Source organism: Lepisosteus platostomus, chromosome 9, assembly GCF_059453375.1.
Source record: "Lepisosteus platostomus isolate fLepPlt1 chromosome 9, fLepPlt1.hap1, whole genome shotgun sequence".
Taxonomy (NCBI): domain Eukaryota; kingdom Metazoa; phylum Chordata; class Actinopteri; order Semionotiformes; family Lepisosteidae; genus Lepisosteus; species Lepisosteus platostomus.
The window spans coordinates 31515079-31529905 of NC_142619.1; the positions used below are offsets into that span (position 1 = coordinate 31515079).

The window sequence follows — 14827 nt, forward strand, 5'->3', positions numbered from 1 at the left end:
GTTACTGAGAAAAGTGACATCACAAGAAAGCTGAAAGTTATGTTAATAACAGTATTTATAACTAGTTTATTAACAATGTCATGGATTAATGACCATAAAAGGGTTAATATGGAATTAATAAAAGGTGTATTTACGTTATTACCAAATGTAATTCCAGGACATTTTATTTTAAATGATTCAATTCCAATACAATCAAATGGTTTTGTCTCAGAAAAAGAAATTATGGGTTAAAAATATAAAGACATGCCTAAAAGTTTCTCTTTCTTGGTGTATGCACAGGTAAACTAATAATTTAAACTAATTTTCTACAACAACATGTTAAAAGACAAGCTCACAGTACAGTTATTTTTACTTTTTAAGTTATTTAAGTTATTTTAAGTTACTTCACAATGCACTTAAAACTGATTATTCCAAAAAAATGGAAAAACACGATGAACCAACAGGACTGGAACGAAAGAGCAATATTACAGTCTGAGTTAATGTGGAATACTGAGCGAAGTCTCATTTGTAAAGGAAAATACTGTGATTTAAGATTTTCAATAAAGGAAAAAAATCATAGTAATTCCGGAATGTACACAAATTGCCACTACATAGGTCTTCAGTATCAGCATTGATGAAGATGCAAATCAAATAATTTTTCCTAGCCTTGACACAGATTGTGATTTATTTTTCTAGTTACAAATGGTATTTCTGTTGTGTCTGGAAAAAACGACAACATTCCTGCCAAAGAAGTTTTTAAATGTGCTGCTTTTATTTTTTGGACATATTGTCTAACATTTTTGTGCCCTTTTCCAGGAGGCATGTTACCAAAGAAAGTACATTAATTCTTAACCGGGACTAAATAATGCTCTTCTAACACAAATACACCATACTGATGATTTCAGCATTCAGGCCTTTTCTAGTGCTGTAAATGTATTATGTTTTGTGCTGTATTGTTGTTTTTGCATTGACAGTTCTTGTGTTTTAGAACTTCCAATATATACACTTTCAGTTCATAAAAGTTTTTGATATGTTTTTTCATTGTATGTTATCATGTGCAGTGTAACTAGGCTTTTGTTGTCTGGTGTCAAAAACAAACTCATTTGATTTTCCAGGCTGCTGAGACGTTTGAATTTGGGGATACAAACGCACAACATCCAGTTTCGCCAGCAATACCATGGGCAGCTTTCTCTTCAGGTAAATATATTCTTCAATGGACAGCCACTGCGTTTTGCTCTGACATTACTTGTTCCCAATGCCGTCCAGTGCTCCAGTGTTTTATTATTTTACATGCATTATTAAATAATAATGAATAATTCCTTTTACTTATATAGTGCTTTTCTGGACACTTCACTCAAAACACTTTACAGGTAATGGAGACTCCCCTCCACCACCACCAATCTGCAGCCCCACTTGGATGATGCAACGGCAGCCATAGTGCACCAGTCTGCTCACCACACACCAGCTATCAGTGGGTAGAAGAACAGAATAATGAAGTCAATTCATAGATGAGGTTTATTAGGAGGCCATGATAAAGGCCAATGGGAAATTTGGCCAGGACACTGGGGTAACACTCCTACTCTTTTTGAGAAACACCCTGGGATTTTTAATCACCACAGAGAGTCAGGACCTTGATTTTATGTCTGAAATACAGTGCCTTTTTGGCAGTATAGTGTCCTCATCACTATATTGGTGCATTAAGACCCACACAGACCGCAGGGTGAACGCCTCCTACTAACACACCTTCCAATAGCAATCTTAGTTTTACCCAGGAGGTCTCCCATCCAGGTACTGACCAGGCTCACACCGGCTGAGCTTCAGTGGGTTGCCGATCGTGCAGGGTGATATGGCTGCTGACTACAATATAAATGAAATGCATCACTGTTTCTCATGAAAGATACAGGCAGTAGGCAAACAAATGGTAAAACACCAGTGTAACTGAGGGATACCAAGTATACTAAAAGCAAAAGCTTCCACACAGGAGTGGCTCATGTATTAATTAGGTGCGACACATTGTAGTGTACTTAAGCTCATGTATACAAAGTCCGGATATGCCTGATTGCCTATAATTATGGCTGTTTAAGGACCTTAGTGACTTTGGAAGGGAGATGATTGTAGTGTGTTTGGCAAGAGCTTTAGTGACCTAGACAGATCAACCTGCTATCTTTTGACAGGCAAATGTATCTATGGCTCCAGAGTCAGGATATCCAGGTGTAAATTTAGTATGTAAGATAAAACAGGCGATCAACTGCAGATTAATTGGCTGCACGTTTCAACCTGGGGCATGAGCAGCCAGTTTTCTCAAAGAGAGTCCACTGACAGGTCCACAGAGCGGGATACCATAGTCGTGTTTCTGTGCACAAACTGCTCATCACACCTAGCAATGCATAACTGCTACACCAGTGGTGCGAAGAACACAGGCATTGGCCACCGAGCGGCGGCAAAATGTGGTCGGGTCAGATGAATCATCCTTCTCCATGTTCTCGAAAAACAGATGAGTGCGCGTGTGGCTCCACCCTGTAGAATCTGTACAGCCTTGAGTGCTTGGTTCCGACAGTGAAGGGGTCTGGTGGCTCTATAATATTGTGAAGCACATTTTTCTTAGCATGGTTTGGGTGCACTCAAGCCTTGGAAGAAAGGGTCAAAGCTTGAGTGGTAATCTTCACAGCATGTTACAGCATTACTTTCCTGTTGGGAGGGATGCTTGCAGGATGGCGGTGCTCACCACAGAGCATGTGCAGTTTCCAATCGGGTTGATGATATCCATATGTCATGGCCTTCACAGTCATCAGATCTTAAGCCAATTAAGTATTCATGGGTTATCCTGGAATAACGCCAGAGATAGCTCTTTCCACCTCCATCACACAAGTGTGAAAGATTGATAGTTGCAATCCTTCCTGCAGAATGACAGTTGATGGTGGACTCCATGCCATAGTGCATACGGGCTGACAAGGACTTGTTTGGTCAAAAAATCTGCATGGATCAGTGTGTAACTGGTACAACAGTTGAAATATAAACTCACTAATGAGATCAGATACGATATCAGATATACTGTATACCATAGTTTTGGTTGCAAACCTGAAATGTGATGCACCACTTTTAATTTTTTTAAGTTCTAAATATAGAGTTTTCTCTGATATACTAGTAAATTCTGATCAGAAAAATATTTAACAGTATTAAACATGATGATAAAGTCTTACTTTTCTGTTTAAGACACATAATCTGGCCTGACATAACCAGTACGGAAGCTCTTTTTTATTCAATGTGATTGTGCATGTAGTGCTAACATTGAATGATGAATTTTCTTTGTTGAATGCTCATAAACGATTACAGAAAACAAATACTTTAACTACACAACCTTTAAGAGAGGTCCCTACTCACATACTTTAGCAGTGTAATTGAACTTCAAGTACCAGGGGAAACTAGAATTAGACCTACCAAGTCTTACAACAAAGTGGACAAACAGTTTTTGCACTGAAGCGGTTTGCGGTGCAGGAAAGATGACGGCAGCAGGGAGATGGATTGACTTTAACACTCTGAGTGAAATAAAATAAACCAAAAACTCTTTCACTGAGTGTTGTCATTTGCCTCTCTGTTGTACAGCATGGTTTGCAGAAAATTGCCTCATGAGCTGCAATTGGTGTGAGACGGACAACAGCAGGCAGAGCAACTCCTTTGCTACAATAATATTGTACGTATTGCTGCATCTTGTGAGGTGCAGCTCTGAGTGTAAGAAAACCTGCCAAGTTTCATGCAAAATGGTGCAGTGGTCCCAAAGCAAAGATAGCTAAAAGTGTTATTAAAAAATAGCAGTCTGGTGGCCATTGTGATTTATGCAGTAGGTAGTCCTATTTCGCTACATCTTGATATGAATGTCACCTACCAAAATTGGAGATAGCTGATCAAACAATCCAGTAGCAGTGTTAAGAGGCCACATTTTATCAAACAGTGGATAACTTCCTCTGTTTGTGGGACAGATGATCGGAGCACGTCAGGAGCTGTGCAGAAGAAAGATCTTTCAAGGCGGTCAGCACTTCCACATCCTGTCTTAAGCCTCGGTTATATACTGTACAGTGCCTTGCGAAAGTATTCGGCCCCCTTGAACTTTTCAACCTTTTGCCACATTTCAGGCTTCAAACATAAAGATATAATTTTTTTATTTTATGTGAAGAATCACCAACAAGTGGGACACAATTGTGAAGTGGAACGAAATCTATTGGATTTTTGAAACTTTTTTAACTAATAAAAAAATGAAAAGTGGGGCGTGCAAAATTATTCGGCCCCCTTGCGTTAATACTTTGTAGAGCCACCTTTTGCTGCGATTACAGCTGCAAGTCGCTTGGGGTATGTCTCTATCAGTTTTGCACATCGAGAGACTGAAATTCTTGCCCATTCTTCCTTGCAAAACAGCTCGAGCTCAGTGAGGTTGGATGGAGAGCGTTTGTGAACAGCAGTTTTCAGCTCTTTCCACAGATTCTCGATTGGATTCAGGTCTGGACTTTGACTTGGCCATTCAAACACCTGGATACGTTTATTTGTGAACCATTCCTTTGTAGATTTTGCTGTATGTTTGGGATCATTGTCTTGTTGGAAGATAAATCTCCGTCCCAGTTTCAGGTCTTTTGCAGACTCCAACAGGTTTTCATCCAGAATGGTCCTGTATTTGGCTGCATCCATCTTCCCCTCAATTTTAACCATCTTCCCTGTCCCTGCTGAAGAAAAGCAGGCCCAAACCATGATGCTGCCACCACCATGTTTGACAGTGGGGATGGTGTGTTGAGGGTGATGAGCTGTGTTGCTTTTACGCCAAACATATCGTTTTGCATTGTGGGCAAAAAGTTCGATTTTGGTTTCATCTGACCAGAGCACCTTCTTCCACATGTTTGGGGTGTCTCCCAGGTGGCTTGTGGCAAACTTTAGACGAGACTTTTTATGGATATCTTTGAGAAATGGCTTTCTTCTTGCCACTCTTCCATAAAGGCCAGATTTGTGCAGTGTAAGACTGATTGTTGTCCTATGGACAGACTCTCCCACCTCAGCTGTAGTTCTCTGCAGTTCATCCAGAGTGATCATGGGCCTCTTGGCTGCATCTCTGATCAGTCTTCTCCTTGTCTGAGCTGAAAGTTTAGAGGGACGGCCAGGTCTTGGTAGATTTGCAGTGGTCTGATACTCCTTCCATTTCAAGATGATCGCTTGCACAGTGCTCCTTGGGATGTTTGAAGCTTGGGAAATCTTTTTGTATCCAAATCCGGCTTTAAACTTCTCCACAACAGTATTACGGACCTGCCTGGTGTGTTCCTTGGTCTTCATGATGCTCTCTGCGCTTTCAACAGAACCTTGAGACTATCACAGAGCAGGTGCATTTATACAGAGACTTGATTACACACAGGTGGATTCTATTTATCACCATCAGTCATTTAGGACAACATTGGATCATTCAGAGATCCTCGCTGAACTTCTGGAGTGAGTTTGCTGCACTGAAAGTAAAGGGGCCGAATAATTTTGCACGCCCCACTTTTCATTTTTTTATTAGTTAAAAAAGTTTCAAAAATCCAATAGATTTCGTTCCACTTCACAATTGTGTCCCACTTGTTGGTGATTCTTCACATAAAATAAAAAATTTATATCTTTATGTTTGAAGCCTGAAATGTGGCAAAAGGTTGAAAAGTTCAAGGGGGCCGAATACTTTCGCAAGGCACTGTAATTCTCATATTCTCATTTCTCCAGTTTTTGTCTTGGTCTTGTTTTATTGCTGAGATCCTTTATATTATAGACCATGAAAGATGCCTCTATGCCTACTACTAAGAGGCCTCCCCTCTTCTCACTCCTGGAGGAAACCCATATGAACATGGGAAGGAAATAAATGTTCCAAACAGCACCCCAGGAATTAAACCCAGCGCTGCAAGGCGACAATACAAACCACTGTGCTACCTTCCTGCCCATTTCTAAGCAAATGTCAGAAGTTAAGAGATAATTCTCAACAGTCTCTCAAATTCTAAGCAGTTTCCATGTTTTAGGGTTGGGTGGAAGATGTGTTTATTCTGACCAGTTTTTTACTTCAAAGACGAGGTTAGTTAAAAAAATAATTTCCCCAGGTGACACTGGCATAGAACTGCAAAAACCATTATAAATTAAGACTCTTATTCACCAATAAAACCTTAAAAAATCTAATTTTTTGAAAAAGCAAACTCCAAAATAATTATAAAACATTCTGTACAAATCAAACCTTTATGTTAAAGGGTTCGCATGGCACAAATGAAGTAGAGAATAAATACTTAAAAGTGAATGGGTGTGACAGGATTTAATCTCATCTCTTTCTTAGAAGTTACTAGTAGATGGGAGTTTTGAAAAGAAAACCGCAAACACCATTATTTTCAGTACCTTAGTTGAGAAGGACAGATTTTTCATCCTTTAATTTAAAATAGATTATACAGTAAGAAAATAATTTTAATCATCACTTCAAGTCCACATTAAACTGGATTTTGTTCTTTCATAGAACAAAAGCTACATGCATTAATGCAACTACCCATTAATTATTGAGAGGAATATTCACAGTCAAGAAAAACAATGTTTTGCTAAAATATTATCTCCAAATGTTAAAACGACAACTCATAAATAAAGGGGGAAATTATTTTAGTCCCCTGTTATAAGAATACAGAAGGGTTGGGTAAGAAATAGAAAATAGAATATGAAGCATGTTAGTACACATTATACTCCTTATATTAGTGGTTTATATTGTATTCTTTTTAATATACATTTTATATGATATGTATTTATTCAACATAGTAAGTGCTCATAATAATTTGTAGCATTAGATGGCACTGATTTAGAGAGTGCTCCCATGCCTTATTGTCAAGGGCTGTCCTTTCCCTCTCCGCACTGTAAGCACTCAAATATCTGCAGTCATCAGCATAGGCACTGTGGCTAATCATATCTGCGTTACTGAAACGACACGGCGCGGTGCAGAGTTATGCTTTCAAGCATGAACGGGTATGCTGCGGAATTTTGGAAAAGTCACATATGAGAGAAATTAAAAATGAATGAATAAAATATCGCGTGTATATGTTTTGTGGTGTAACCAAAGTGTTGTGTTGCATGTTTGGTTTAAGGACATGATACAGGATGCGCTCCGTGACTGTGCGTTTGGGAATTGTGCATGGTATGAGTTTGATGGTGGTGGGACGTCCCAGTGGGACATACACACATCTTAACTAACTTCCTTTTAAAATATTTCCCTTGAATATGAACCAAAATACATGGCCTTCACAAGAAATGTGATAAAAGTTGGGGTAATTCCCATAACAACTCTGAGAAAAGGGTATTTACCACAGACCATTTTGCACAAAAACAAAATTTAAAAACTGCTCCAAATTTTTGACAATGCATCTGTAGTTAATAAGTCTGCTATGCTTTGTGCATTTTGTTTTCCAAGGACAATCAAGTGCCAGTGAACTGACAGTTATTCTAGCAGATGCAGTTTATCGCCACTCTCTTTTGAATTACTCCTCAGTGGCAAGGAAACATTATGAAACATTAGAAATAGATCTCATAAACATGGCTGGATTCATCTTAGATAATGCAAGTTACATGGTCAAGGTATACAGTGACATTCACTGAGGCTTGTTGCCAAATTTAATACATTGGACATGTAATTCCCTAATGGCAGCTTTGCAAGTAATATATGAGTAAATCAAACTGAAATGTTGGACTCTTTTAAAAATATGCCTCCTGAGCTGTATACAATTTAAGTCATACATTTTATAATGAAATGTGTAATAAAAGTAAAGAATGAACAGTAGAGGCACAGCACAGACAACACAATAAACAGACAGGATAGAAAATTAGAAAAAGTCAAGAAACTCCAAGTTTTACTTGTTGTATCTTTTTTATTATACTCTATTAACTGACTGATTCATTGACATGATAACTTGATTCATACATTTCCTAATTGGATGAGCAATTAAAGGAGCCTTAATCAGTGATACATTAACTAGGTGTGGAAGTGTCCTGTGATAAACCCCAACAGATGTATAGATATACGCAGTGTGAAACAGTAATACTGGAATGAAATTTGAGATGTGCTTATTTGATCAGTTAATGTTCCCTGATGTTCTCCATTTGTGTATATTAAAAGAAAAGAAATAGGCATATTGGACTCTTACAGAGTATATGGTTGTGGTACAGTAGATGCATGCTTTGAAACCGTCATTAACCTCATTATTTATGTTTTCATTTAGTTTTTGTGGAATTGCATTTGAGCATTTTCTGGTATTTCCTGCATGCTATTTATCTTTAATTATTCTTGAATCAATATAGTGCTTTTCATCTTGAAGATTCTCCAAGAGCTTTTCTTAAATTAAACTAACCTCATTGAACACTGAAGTGCATACCTTATGAGCCAGCATCTCTTCTACATAACAGACCAGGGAGAGATGTGAGGAATTGCTTCACTTGTTGAATAAAGGGGGCACTTTAGGGAGGCCAGAATGTGCAAGCCCACAGTGGAATTTAGTCAGTACTCTTAAAAACAGTACCAGGGGATCTTTAATGACCTAGTACGATGTTGCTTTAATATCTCATCTTAAGGACAGCGAATCTGCAGTCTAACATCGCCATGGTTGGTATTTGTATTGGAATTTCTGGTGCAGGGGAAAAAGCACCACTTCCTGGTCCACTGTCACCACCTGCGCAACCTGGTTTTCCTTTGAAGACTCCAGTCTCAGTACTGACCAGGCCCTGCCTTGCTTCTGAGATCTGGTAGACTAGACAGTGGCAATGCTGCTGTCATGGAAAGTAAAGAAGTTATAATGGGATGTAAATTAAATGCAAAAAGAATCTTACACAAAGAAAATGGTAAACGTAGTAGGAGATAATTGCACGTAGAGCACTGGAATCTCTATTAACAGGAAATAATTGTTTTTAAACTGCAGAAGTAACTGTACTTGTGTGTGTTCTTATCAAAGCACACTAGAACACCACCTGGAGGCTACAGTGACTGAGATATAAACCTCAGTGAGTCATCATGGGCAAAGTTTCAACTTTCGGCATACTTTGTAATTTTTTAAGCAAAGTGAGAACAGAGGAGGAAGCACATCCTTTTTCCCATTTCTCTCTAATCCAGAGGTGAATGACTGAAACCCTGGGTGTAGCTGGGGGAATGTGTTACTGTTAAAAGCTGGCTGCAGGCCCTGCATTTCTTAACTTCAAAAGTGCCGTTCCAGACGATAGGTCATTATCTAACATCCATAGTCATTGAGGTTCTGAGAAATTCCATTAAAGTAAAATGACAGCTAAAGGGAATCATCAGCAGATTATACCTAAACTATGGTAACAGGATATGTCTTGCTCATAATGGTTTTTTTTTTTCATTTCTTCTCGTTTCATCTATGGCATACTGTATACTGTCTCACAATGAGAAGTACAATAAATCCAAACATTTCCATTTGAGGGAAAGTTCTGCTGAAAGCTGAATACAAATAAAAAGATTAGTCTGGTTCAGTCCTTTTTAGAGTTGATTTATTACCTTGACAAGGATTTGTTTTATATTTGTATGTGTAACTTATATGTAAGACTATTTGGTTAAATAAAAATTGATATCAGATTAAATTTCTTGCTTTATTTGCCTTAATAGAAATGCATGGATGTTTTACTACATTTAATGGTCAAGTAGCTACTGTAGGTTTCAGAATATGTAAAAAAATCTTTGTTAACCTGTTATTTTGTGATCCAAATTTGTGTTGTGAAATAATATTTAATAATTATTTAATATACCTATCCAAATATATATTTTTAATCAGTTTCTTGGGAGATTATGTTGCAAAGCAGAAACTTCATCCTTTCCATTTTATTGTTTTCCCCAAATCATAAAGTTTAAGAAATGTTAATGGTTTGTAATAGGTTTTAAAAGCTTTGTTACTTTTATTTCTAAAACTTGTATGAGAACTTAAGAAAGGTTAAAATGAGAAGAGGACATTTGGCCCATCTAGCTAATTTGGGTGCTAGTAGCCAATTAACGGCCTTGTTTAAAGCCATTTTTGAGAAAGACGATGTATGAATTTTGACAGCAACACTAACTTTTTCTAGATTTGCAGCTCATTATGACATATAAAAGGTTTAAAAAGTTATCCGTAGATCTTTAGTTTTTCTATTGAAATTAAGCCTTAATTACAATTGCTAGAACTCCTTCAGGCTCTTTAAATTTTTCTTCATGCATCTGATACACATCTGAACCTGTCTATGATAATATTATTTAACATAGAACTTTCTTCCTTGGGAAACCTAGTGAAGTATTTATCTTATAATTGAATATACAAGTCTAATATTTTTCCAGTATTTTTTCTGAGACACTTTATCCTTCATAGTTTTTATATACTATTATAATACAGAAAAACTACATAGCCTCCCCGTGCAGTGCACTGTATTGCATCTTGGTTATTTCTGCTTGCAGTTCCCATTTCTCTTCATTATCTGGATGGTGTTCTAATAATCGCTTTCTTTCTCCCTATATTTTTCTTATTTGATTTGTTAAACCATTTGGGCCACTTCTATCCTGACTTTATTTTACTTAGAAGATTAAACTGTTCCGTGCTTCAAGCAGAATCTCTTTAATATGTTGCCATCCTGTCTCTACTGTTTCCAAATCTGTCCTATCCATCTCTGCTTCTTGTAACTTGTCTCTTTCCTTTGTAGTCTGCTTTCCTGAAAGTACAAGCCTATGTTTATATTGTGAATCACTAACTTAAATCTTAACATTTATTCAATATTATAATGACAGGTGCATTGTTCTTACTCTTATCTTAATTGTTTGAAAAGACTAGATCAAGATTTCTACCCAGTGCTCTGGCATTGATAGAAATCAATTATTAGCCACGTTGCCTTTTCAGCTTTAGCTGTTGATGTCTTTGTTTTTGTTTCCCAATGTAACGATGAAAACTAAAATCCCTCGTGCACCTTTTGATCTATAGTGTTATACCGCCACCTTTTCCATCTTTTCTCTCTCTTCTCTGTTTTCTCAGAATGCAAAGTACCAATGCATGCAGCAGTGTTATATTTTTTACCATCATTCTCTGTTAGCCATGGTCCAGTGGCACCAGTTTTTTTATAAGCAACTTGTGTTTTTCCTTGGGTTATCTTCTTCACCCAGTGTATCTGCCTAGCAGATTTTCTGTGAATCCTCTCCCCTTCCCCTCTAGTTTGAATGTTTTCAAATTTCTCTGCATTACTTTGGCCCTTGCCGACTGTGTATCTCATTCCTTTGTCAAAGTAAGTTTTGCAGTGGCTGATGGAGCTGGAGCCATCGTGAGCACACCGCGTCATAGTTTAACATTTGGTCACCTTTGCAAAGCACAGGTAGGATCTCTGAGAAAAACACACATTTAGTCCTAACTGTAAATTTGTTTCTAAGATCTCTGAATTTGTTTCTTAGGTTGTTTATGCCAATGAGATTTGTCCTAACACAGACAACAACAGCTGAGTCTCCACCTCAGTCATGATTAGGAGCAGGCCTACTCTGTGGAGGATACTCACTCAAAGACAGCACACTGCTGATTGATCAGCATCCTGGCTTTACATCTCACTTTTCTAAGATTAGAGGGACCAGAAACCACCATTTCAACTTGTTGTGTTGGCGTCACTGGTGCTGATTGTAACTGGGCTTTAGTGTCAGTGCTAAGAGTGCACCATGAGCTGCTAAATTTAACTTCCAAGTCTTAAATCTTTGTTTCCTATAGTGGAATTAACTTTGATGATGTTAGGTGTGGTTTTCAGGATAGACTGTTGTATTTTACTTCCTTTGACAACCTGGGACCAACTCCTGTCTGTCAGTTTCTCCTTGCTGGGTCTGATATGTGGCACACATGTCACTACAAACTGGAACTTCAAAGTTCCTCCATCTCATGGCTCTCTCTCATTTCCCTCAGCTTCGACTATGTAATAAAGGTTGCATTACAAAAGAAAAATGACTAATGGGACAGTTGCTCCTGGCATTCTTATTATCTGTGATCAGTACTGAAAAGCAGCTTTTAGAAAGAAAAAAGCACAAAAGTTGATAATGTAATATTGTTAATGAGTTATTTTCATGACAGGAAACAAGGAGGATTGGATCTTCTTGGGGCTAAATTCATTTTCTGTCCAACACTGGGGTTATTTCAAAGGCCGCTGCATGTCGAACAGACAAAGATTTTTAAATAAGTCAGTTCAGCCCGAGCTGATGTGATCAAGACGCACGTTGCAGGATGTATTTTGACCTGAAATGCTACAATATACATTTGATTACTGACCTTTTTAATTATGTATTTCAAATGTGATTTTGCATGTTAGCAGGAATATTGTTTTTTTTTTTAATTCCAACTCACACTGTAGCAATACTAATTCTGAAAAGAGTTCTGCTTAAGTTCTAGTTTGACCTGTAGCTAGACAGACACATCATTTCCAGTGGCTAAATGAGTCTGCCAGTGATGGGAAAACAGTGAGGTGAACTCATGACTGTTTGGGAGGATGAAAAACTGCATGGCAATCCTTCTGAGTTAAAACATACTTCACTAAATTTGTCTAGTCCAAAAAATTCATCCTGTCTCTGAGGATTGGTGTCTTAAAAGGCTTCAAAGTCCCATTTTATGACAGGAAAGACTTAAAGTAACCTTATCGAGATTAGGAGGTGCTTATTGTTGAAGTGAGGAGTTTTTTCTTTTAATCTGCACTACACAAAGGAACCATAGTGTGTATAGTTGCTTGCGTTTAACTTTCCAACTTTTTGCAAGCCCTAAAATTCTCCTTCAGGTGAGGTACCTGCACCCTGTAATTGTAATTTAACCCAAGGATATTAATTTTTTGGCAGAGCTTTACTATAATTAATCACATCTCTGATCTTGTTATTGCGATGTCTAATGCATTTCTTTTCAACAGAGGGATCTGCTTTAATGGCACACATTTAAATCAGTTTTGTGTATGTCTTAATATTTCATCAATGGAGTGGACTTTTTGTTGAAGCGGGCTAGCTGTGGTGAAATGTTGAGTCTCTTTCAACTCTCACCCGTTGGAAATACCTGTGCTTGAGCAGAGTCATTGGCTGAGAGTTTGGGCCTGAGAATGTCAGGAATGTAGTTCATGATCAGTATCAGCTGCTCAATGTAAACATGCTATAAAGCATTGTGCAGAAACACACACACTGTAACTGCAGGCTACCTCCGTTGCAGTTTAATACCTGTAGAACTGCAAACAGAAGCTACTACACAATCTCAAATCCTTTTTTCAAAAGGAAGTTTTTATAACTTGGACTTTTCCTTTTATTGCTTATCTTATTAACATGTTTACTGACCTATTTGTGGTTTGTGATTCTCTGGAAGTGCTTCATTGTAAGATTATTACATGCTATGTTATCTAACTCTGACAATCTGATTTCAGAAAAGCTGAAAAAAGGCAACACATTGTTTTACTGTTTTCTTGTTTCCTGGCTGTATATATATGCTGGACCTGAAAGCAAGCATGGAAATTCTCTATCAAACCTGAGAGATCTCCTGAATTGTTTATGTGTATATAGGTGAAATGGAAAATAACAGAACAAAAAACTGTAACAAAGTATCCTGAAGCCCAAAAGTATGAAAATCTTTTTAGTATATAAGAAATATTGCAGGAAATAGACCACATTTCTCTGATAGCTAGAAATTAATGCATGCATTTAACTGCAAAAATCTGTGTTCTGAGTTTACTTTAACAGTAGAAGTCCAGATTCTGTACTTGTTTTGTCATAATAGAATCCCTATGAGGCCCTTTGGCTCCCTGCAGTATAAAGTGTGTATTGGTCAGAGAACAAAGCAGAATCCTGTTTGATTGCAGAAATTGATTTTGAACAGTTCTTGTGTTGAGAAATCAAATTAATACTAAATGTTATTTTTCGTTTGGGGTTGTGTTCTAGTTTAAGACCAGAAAAGGAAAGTGAACACAAGTCATTGTTTCTCTTTGGACACCCATATTCCCAGATCGCTTGCCCGTTAGATTTGGGTGGACCTGCAAGGCTTTGTTTTCATTGTGTCATAAAATAAATCTGTAAGGCATAAGTATAAAGGGATGAATTTTGAAGGACTCTGCTGCAAGTCTGTAAACAGAGCAACAGATCTGATTCAGCTCCCCTTCCCTTCCCAGAGGCAACACATGTGGGAGGCTTTGGAAAAGTTTAGTAAGACATCTCGATGATGTCTTCATTGTATTGTCTCGCTGGAGAGTTGGTTTAAGACACAGACATTAGTAAGTGCACACACATACAGACTAAAATAGCTCCTCGCATGACAACAATATGGGGACCCCCTGCTGGTTAGTGGGTGTTCCCTGTTTGAGAGTTTAAAATACAGTCATTGCTCACACCCTTGCATTTTGAAACCTCAATACAGAAATTGTAGATGTTGATCGTCTACATGTTTTTTACATTTTTTTGATTCCCTAACAGTTAGCCACCCATTCCAACTGTGTTTTCCAGCTGGCTTAATCTGCACAGTTCTGTCAGAACAGACTGCATGTGCACTATATGCAAAAGCAAGCAGTGAGTACCTCATTACCACCAGTGCGCCTGGCACTCACTTTTTATTTGGCAGCTTCATCATCAATTGTATCAGCAAATAGTGCTAAATTGTGCACTTAGCACTTAGTCCTGTCTTTGTAATTGATCTTGCTCCAGTAGAGTAATTGTGATCTGTCTATTCAAACAAACTCAACCCCTGGACATTATGCCCAATTGTTCAGATTAATTGTGTAGTATTAAGATTAGGATTAAGATTAGGATTGAGATTGAGAGGACCACCATTTTGCATTTTAATTGCACAGTTTTTCCTGAATAAATCCATTTTACATATACAAA

At 37.7% G+C, this 14827-nt stretch overlaps 1 protein-coding gene across 5 annotated transcripts in view; it reads left to right on the plus strand.

The window, feature by feature from the left end:
* Window positions 1-14827, plus strand: part of LOC148654785 (coiled-coil domain-containing protein 91-like) — a 163610-nt gene that overhangs the window by 36669 nt on the left and 112114 nt on the right. For all 5 annotated transcript variants that reach the window (XR_015941144.1, XM_088644722.1, XM_088644723.1 and 2 more), the window contains one exon: window positions 1095-1176. Coding sequence is in view for 4 of the 5 variants with exons in the window: in XM_088644722.1 (XP_088500848.1) it covers window positions 1095-1176 (82 nt within the window). In the remaining variant the exon portion in view is untranslated. The remainder of the gene's footprint in view (window positions 1-1094; window positions 1177-14827) is intronic.